Source organism: Trichomycterus rosablanca, chromosome 10, assembly GCF_030014385.1.
Source record: "Trichomycterus rosablanca isolate fTriRos1 chromosome 10, fTriRos1.hap1, whole genome shotgun sequence".
In the NCBI taxonomy this organism is placed as follows: Eukaryota; Metazoa; Chordata; class Actinopteri; order Siluriformes; family Trichomycteridae; genus Trichomycterus; species Trichomycterus rosablanca.
Genome location: NC_085997.1, coordinates 29861721 through 29870526, shown reverse-complemented (window position 1 = coordinate 29870526; position 8806 = coordinate 29861721). Strand labels below are relative to the sequence as shown.

Sequence of the window (8806 nt, the reverse complement as noted above, 5' to 3'; positions counted from 1 at the left end):
GTTGGTAAATAACATTCATACTAGGAAGCAAAGCAAAGCTAATCTGGTGTAAAGCTAACACCAAATTTCCCCATAAGGACATCATACCAGCAGTCAAACATGGTGGTGGCAGTGTGATGGTCTGAGTTTGCTTTGCTTCCACGGGACCTGCAATAAATGAATTCTTCTCTCTATCAGAAAATCCTGAAAAATTACTCCTCAAACTATTTTGGGTTATGTAGCAGGACGATGATTCAAAGCACACACACAAGTGCACTTTTGAATGGCTGACAAGATCCAAAATGAAGGTTTTGGACATCAGTCCATACTTGAATTACATTGAGATGCTGTGGCAAGATCTCAAACAGGAAGTTCATAGCTGAATTGAAACATAATGCAAAGAAGAGTGGACCAAAATTCCTCTACAGTGACAGTTATTGCAAAGATTTTACTTGTTGCTGTGAAGCGTGACACATGCAGTTATTGAGTTGAGGGGAACAATGAATTTATTTTACATGGGTTATATAGTGTTTGAATAATTCTTTATTTTAATAAATGGAACCATCATTAAAAAGCTGCATTTTGTGTTAACTCTTGATGTAAGTCATAATAAAATTAGTTGGAGGATGTGAAACATTTAAATGTGACCAATTATTAAAAACAGCACATTACATTATTGATGTATAATGTAATTTAGAGAGGAAATTAGGGAGGAACTATGTAAGAATACATAGACGGTTTGAAGACATAGACGGGACCTGTACGACCTGCAATAAAATACATAGAATACACTAACTGTGTATGGTTATATGATGCAGGGCATAAACTATGTTGTTCGCCTAATAAAACTATATTTGAAAGGTGGTCTATATGATAGACAAATTAAGCTCTTTTCACTCATGAATGTTTGATTTTAAACTGGCACAAAAGTGGTTTGGCTTTGTTAATACCCAATACACTTGCAGTATGAACAAGAGCTGGTAAAACAAATATTGAGATGTGTGTTTTACAGCTTAAACACAGTAAAGATACAACAGACATTCAACTATTCAGATTGGTAAGATTTTTGGACGTCTTATCTATTCTGTATGTGTACTATAATGTTACTGAGGATCTCTGTATTAAGGGTAATTAACTATGAACCAGTAAACCAGGAGGTTGCCAGTTCAAGCCCCACCACCGCCAGGTTGCCACTGTTGGGCCCTTGAGCAAGACCCTTAACCCTCAATTGCTTGGATTGTATAGTTACAACTGTGAGTCGCTTTGAATAAAAGTGTCTGCTAAATGCCAAAAATGTAATGTAAATGTAAGAACATTTAAGGTCTCCTTCTCTTCTGTTCCTCCTCCTTCTCATTCTGCTGCTCATGCACGTAGACGTGTGTGTGTGTGTGTGTGTGTGTGTGTGTGTGTGTGTGTGTGTGTGTGACCCTGTGTGTGAATGAGTGGCTCCGGATCCGAATCCTCCCCCTCTGACCGGCCGCTTAATTACGAGCCTCGCAGTGAGGCTGAGCTACTTAAACTGCTCCCGGATGAGAGAGCTCAGAGAGTTCAGTCTGGTCCCCTCATGCACTGTGCCACAGGGCAGCGGTACTGTGTGAGTGGTGTAGCTCAGGGCACTACTGGAGTATTAGTGTGTAATATTAGTGTGTAATATTAGTGTGTGAGTATCAGTGTGTATTGGAGTGTAGTGCAGCAGGCAGGTATGCAGGTGAGCTGGTTAGTGCTGCTGATGTACCGGAGCGCGGTGCTGCTGCTGCTGCAGGGCTGCTGTTTCAGCGCGGACACTGGAGGATGGAAGGAGTTAAAGAACGACGCCACAGAGATAATCCCGGACTACACCGCGCATCCCGAACCCCAAATTCAATCGATTAACAACAACAACAACAACAACAACATCATCAACAAAAACAACAACACTATGAACGATGCCAAAAACGGAGGCAGGAGGCAGTCAGCAAATACCCCTGCATATGGCAAGTATTAAGTTGTTCGTACCTGTTGCAGCACCTGTTAATAATAATAATAATAACAATAATAATAACTGACCGTCATATAATACTCTACAATAAATATTGTCAGTCATTATTCCGTGGATTTCACATGTAATTCGTTATAATCCACATCTGAATATTCACTACGTGTGGATTTCAGACACTTTATGCTTAGTTACCAAAAACTATAAAATTTAATAATATGCATGTGATGCTTAAAGAAAATATTGCTAAAAAATAATGATAAATAATAAATATTCTCTATTTCATATTTAAATTCATATTTTAATGTCTTGCTGAGATTGATGTCTTAAATATAAATCTGGTTTTGCCAGGAAATGAAAGAAAAATCAGGTTAAACAGACTACTGTGCCAAACGTGAAAACGTGACTGTTTTAAATATATGCCTATTATTTTATTTATTTTTGCTAGTATATTACAAATATCAGTTCTGTACATTCCAAGAAAATCCCTATTTCTTAAGAAGTGTAGATCCTACCTATTGTCAGTGATGGATTGGACTAATCAGACCTTTAATAAAAAATACTAAAAAATATAAATAAATAAATCAACAAACAAGCAAAGCTCTATAACAGCTAGTTAGTATAGGGGTGTGAAAGGTGATATTCTGAATTTTTTCACGTTTTTAATAATTGGCAGATATGAACTAACTAGAAACAACTAGTGAGAAATTTATCATACTTTGTTTCGAATTAAGTACTGCACTATACCAGGATAGAGAAAATATGTCAATCAATATGTTTATTTCATTTTTGCTAATATTAAATAAAATAAATAACTAAATCAGAATTAGAACATATGGGGACCATGACCAGCCTGTAAGTACTGATTAAAGCACGTCTGTAAACCCATTAGGTCGATAAATCTTGCCATTTTAAATTGATATGTCTTATTTCTAAATTAGACTTGCAAATATTTTAATTATTGGCCATCAAGTATTAGTCTTTAATGTGCCAAGCATTCAAAGAGATATGCAGCTCAGTACCTTTACAAAGGAGATACTCATAAAGAATCTCCGTTGTAAACGAATGTCTATTGTTCTATTGCATTTTACTAATATTTGAATTAGTGGATATCATAAAGGCTATGGGCCATCAAAATAAAGATCTTCTTATAGTATTGTTTAGAATGGAGATGTACAACAAACATTAAAAATTAATATTCTCATTTTAAATAAGATTTTATGTGTTTATTATTTAATAATGTTATATTATTTTTTGATTTATTAGCTATACTTACTCAAATGTCAAGCATTTACTGAGAATTATAGCCTAAAATATTACTGGTTAGAATAAGGTAGTGCTGAAACCACACCAAAAATAAAAAATATCTGTTTAATTAAAAAAAAAATCTATATACCGTTAAATTGATATCTACTCATATTTGACCCATTGTGGCTAGATATCCATTATGACGATTATTAATTGAGACACATATCCTTACACTAGAGTATATACTAACCCAAATATTTACCTTAATAAACAATATGCCTAAATGTTGAAGTAAGTTTTGATTGGATATATACTGTATGTTTGATCATTAGATACGGTTTGGTTTGAGGCTGAGTTTTTAATTTGAAATGTTTAGACAGGATTGAGCTTTTATGGCCCCATTTAGACATTTTAAAATGTGTGTGGATTTTTCTCCACAGCCTTTCAGTTTTATTCCTTAAAGTGAGTGTGGATTAACAAGAGAGAAAGTTATGGCCTCTCTCTAGGGAGAAAGATAAATTGAAAAGATAATTGAGAAAAGAAGAGAGCCAAAAAGATAACTGAGGAATGTGTTACTTTGCCGTTTCTGCCAGGTTTAACCAAGAATAACACATGTTGAGGACCTCATCCAAAAGTGAGCTTTAGAAATGTTGTAGCAGTCTGTTTTCTGCCACACTTATAAAACACTACTAGTTTAGTGCTTTTTAGATTTAGATTTGTTTTTGGGTTATAAAGTTTTAATCAAATAGAAAAAAATATTCGTAATAGAAAAAAATATGCGTAAAGATGCAGTGTTGTGAGAAATGCGTGTCTGTGTATTGCAAGCAGATAATGGACTGATAACTTTTTTGTGCCATTTCCGTTTTTATTCAATTAGTCAAGGTCTACATAACTATCTAATTGCATCAGTATGTTTTCAAGTAGAACAAAATGTTGGCATTGGCAGAAGGAGTTCTTGAGGGTATTTGAAATTGTTTTTTTAAATGCAATGCTGCTTTAGTGAATGATTTCCACCTGTGTTTATCAGGCCTTGCGGTAAACTTGGCTCTGTGTTAAATTAGTTTTTCTCCTGAATTATAGCTTTTGGTATAGTTAGTGTCTTTTGATTTATTTAATGCTTCAATTTAGGAATTACGGTAGCAATTCCTGTTTAACTGTCTCGAGTAACATGATTTTTACAGATTCTAAACAACCCAATTGTGTAAACACTTTTAGCAGAGGTAATAAATAGTTTGTAGTATCAAAATAAAATAATGAGTTAAGGGACCATCACACTCCATGTCTGTTCCTGAGAGGGAGCTGTGTAGTCCCCAGTGGACGTTAAGGGACCGTCCGTACTGGATGTGCTCTTTTGGTTGGCCTCCAGTTCCTTCTTACTTAAAAGAACAACAGTACGCTGGGCTGTCATAAAAGAGCTCAGGTTCTTTGAGAATGAGAGGAGGGAAAATGTGAACTCATCACACACATAAATCCTTTGTTGTTTTCTTTGAGTTGAACTGCAGGAGGAAACAGTTCACTCTACAGTTTACTCTCAAGTATACTGTTCTGTAATGCAGTAGGGTGCCATTGAGAAATCAAAAACAGCTTTTTTTTTTACCCCTGGCTGATGGACTGCTTTTATAAGAAATATAGTCTTACAAAGAAAATGTAATTAAATTTGCACCTTTCACTTGACAGTATCTGGAGCTGTAGTGTATTATTCCTAAAAAACTAAAGAGGAATCATTTAGCTGGAAGAAACAAGACAACTAAATGTAATGTTGTGTAATGCTCTAGTGAAAAATCTAACTTAAAGTTAGCTCTGTTGTGTCAGTTTTCAGATTTACATTGATACCACAACCCTAGACATAACTTAAGAATTTTGAATAAATTTTCTCTCTTTTGTTCTCCGTCCTGGCGCAGATGCCTCCGAGCTGAGCTGCCGGGAACTGCGCTCCACGCGCTACATCACCGACGGTTCGTGTCGCAGTGCCAAGCCCGTAAAAGAGCTGGTGTGTTCAGGTCAGTGTCTCCCTGCTCACCTCATGCCCAACTCCATCCTCCGGAGCAAGTGGTGGCGTAGCAACTCTTCTGACTACCGCTGCATTCCAGCCCACTATCGGCTCCAACGCATACAGCTCCAGTGCCCCAACGGCAACAGTCGGACATACAAAATTCGCGTGGTGACCTCCTGTAAATGCAAGCGCTTCAGCCGCCACCACAACCAGTCAGATGCCAAGGAGCAGTCTTCGCAAAAAACGAGACGCAACAAGAAACCCACACGTCTGCAGCAAGCACGAGGACGGAGCAGAGAGACGGCTCTCAGCAGCAACTCCTACTGAAAATGAGGCTGGATGTGAACTCGTACAATGACTCTTTATTACACACACATACATGAAAACACTATGCCATTCTGCCCAGTGCCAGTCGGCCAAATAAATGGAAAAAAGACAAGACTGATGAATTAAGCAGCATATTTATCATACAGTAAAGCTGTCGTCTCAGTATTTGCAAGTGCCATCAAGTCTGAATAATCTCAATATCAGAGATGTTTGATAACAAACAAGAGGACTTCATTGGACGTTTACTTGAAAGGAGGCCTGCAGTTTTAGAAAATCAGTACGTTTCATGGTTTTCATATTCTTGTGAAAGACTCGTGCAAATAAGCTAATCTGATTGAAGGTTCTTAACAGGTTAATCAAAATGAACATAAAAATAAAAAAATCACTATTTTTTATAACCAACTAGATCAGCAAAACTGCAAAGTAGGATATACAGTATGTTTGTATAGCTGAAATGAAGTCATCTCTTTTGGGTGTGCTCTAGTGCATGATCCAACTGCCCAGGGGTGCTCAGGAGACATGCTGTTGGTGATACAGAGATCTTAAATTCTTAACCTTGGTCACATGGGAGTAACCCTTGGTGCTGAATTTCCGCAGCTTTACTTTTTTTTTTTTTTTTTTTTTTAGAAAAGGCTTTATAAGACCTGTCAGCTGGAGTTGAGCCCACTCTCAATGATGGGGAGTAGGAATGCTTGTGTCAGCATGCCACAAGGACCAAGAGCAGCAAACACTAATCCTCTATCCTGTCTTAATGAGTAATTCCTGTGTTTAGTATTTGAGTCATAAAAAGTCATTTCCTCTAGACATGGCTTGTTCCTGTTTGTTTGGATAGCAGAAAAATGGGGCCCACATATGTGTAGGAATCTGCAACAATTGTGCCTGTTGTTACCTTAAGGGCAGAGAAACTTTCTGCATCACCACCCCCTTTTTCTCTGGAAACTATTTGGAGCTTCTTGGCTTGTTGGAGTAACTAAATAGTGTTAATAGCTATCTAATTGTAATAACAGAGAGTTTAAAATGTGAGGATATTAAAATAACAACCTAGGCCATTACATGCAATCTGATGAAAAGTAAAATGGTCAACAGACTCGGAAAAGAATCCCACTGAGAAAAGTTTCATTTATAGATTTTTACTTATTTTCATTTGAATTAACTGCCATTTGAAAGGTTTCATACTGTGGCTTTACCGTACAGACAGATAAAGGAAAGGAAAATGAGGGTAAAAAAAAAAGCTTAGGGAGGAATTTGCTGGCATGATTTTGGTCTGGTTGTCTTTTTAGATGGACGACCAGATCACGAGATTGACACTGTATAACATTTCTATCCTAATGTGAGTGGTCTGTTTTACAATCTATAGGGAATAAGAATAAATGCGCTCTGGCCTTCTCAGTCACTTGATCTCAATCCATTTTACACCTATGGAAGATTATGGACTGATTCTCTTCACACCATTACTGGTTGAGGTACTGGACTACTAAGGGGAAGGCTAAGAGTTCAAGCTACCAGCTCTGGACCTTTAAGAAAGGCAATTAACTCCCTGCTTGGAATGTATTCAGTCCTGGATAACAGCGTCTGCCAAATGAATAAATGTAAATATTCCATTGACTTGTCAAATTTTACAAGTCAGTAAGATTTTCTGGTGTTCTGGTGGTTTTCCCAACACCTTACTTCGACTCTTTACGGTGTCTTTTAGCACTAGAAAAAAATGATAGCAATTACAGAATATATTTTAGTCTGACAGAATGACCTCCAGAAAGCATGAAAAATTGCCTTGGCTTTCCTTAAGCATCTGGAACTACCCAAAAAAGAATCCATTTCACAAGCTCCCTAAAGACAGTGTTAAGATCCCTGTCATTCTTACCAAAGCCTTAAAAAGATACACAAATGAAATACAGAAATGAACTCTGGATGTAAGTGCACACTGGTATTAGAGAGGATATACAGTAGGAGAGCTGTGGGATCCCAAGCCAGACATTTACCTCATGTCCAACCTTCTTGCCTAATCTAGTGAAGAATATTCCTCTCACTTCTATACATTGTTCAGAGCACTGTGGGAGTTATCTCCCTGTGGTGTCCCATCTCTGTTTGTAATACAGTACTGACTCTGCCTTGTTTTTACTTGTATGTTTGATACAAAAAACTGAAAGGGATTGTTTTTCATGTAAGATAAATTGCTGTGTATAGCCAGATTAATGTACCTGCTTGCTCTCATGACATGATGCCCTCCAAATGACTGAGTACTGGAACAAGGGCACAAAGGCATCTCCAACCCTGAGATGGACTCCTATAAAGAATGAACTGTGTATTTATTTTTATTATTTTTTATTTCAACATTTAAATTATTTATGCTACTTTTTTTATAGAAATTATAGCCAATATTGTCTTATATAAAATAGTAAATCTCCTAACAAAAAGAGAATACAAATAAAATAAAGAAAAGTATATTTGAAAAGACTGTGTTTATTATTGACGAATTCTCTCTACTACACACCAAGCCTGTTTCTCAGTGAGGTCTGGATAAACAACGTTCAGTTCAGAAACAGAGCTATTGTCGCACTTAGGAATGTCTTGTTGGTCTTCACAAAAGGCAATAGGAAGAATTTGCACAAAGAACTACGATTCAGCATGTCAGAAGTAAATTGTTCAGCCATCCTTTGTTCAGTCCAGTGAACTGTAGGCATGGACCAGCATTCAGTTGTTTGTTTCACTAAGCATTCTTCAGACCATAAAGGAAACGTTTCCACTTAATCTGGACGGCCTCAGTGTTTGTCAAGTCTCTTACATACTTGAGTGCCATGTGCTGTTGATCAGAAGGGAACTCCCAGTGCGTGCCTAACCAGGTCCAGCCTGCACAGTGCACAAACTCAGCAAGGTGTTTACACAGTAAATCATACAAATTAACATTTTCCAAACGTTCCATGTAATTTATCGCAGGGATTTGTGGAAGAATAGACTAATCAGAGACAGAACAGGAACAGAAATGGGGAAAAAATGACCAACACCAAATGGTTTACTTTGCTTGTTCCAGAGTTCAACGATAGTCATTTGATCTACCAATATCTCCATCTCCATCTATTACAGCCAGTTTCAATATTACAATCAATCTTTATCCAGGGTCACATGACATGTCATGCTTTCACTCACACACAGCTGGCAGGCACAGGCCTTCCCAGGTAATTTAAGAACAAGTGTTGGAGTGAGGTGCAAGACGTTGAAATTGATGCTGACAAAGGCATCTGCCCTGAGTTACAGCGCCAAGACTGAATCATTACTTGCCAGCGACC

At 37.3% G+C, this 8806-nt stretch overlaps 1 protein-coding gene across 1 annotated transcript; it reads left to right on the top strand.

Annotated features, from left to right (window-relative positions):
- Nucleotides 1-1681: 1681 nt before the first annotated feature.
- On the top strand, nucleotides 1682-5522 carry sost (sclerostin). The gene is made up of 2 exons (XM_063003775.1): nucleotides 1682-1952; nucleotides 5104-5522. The coding sequence occupies exons 1-2, from the start codon at nucleotides 1682-1684 to the stop codon at nucleotides 5520-5522; spliced, it is 690 nt and encodes a 229-aa protein (XP_062859845.1).
- Nucleotides 5523-8806: the final 3284 nt, after the last annotated feature.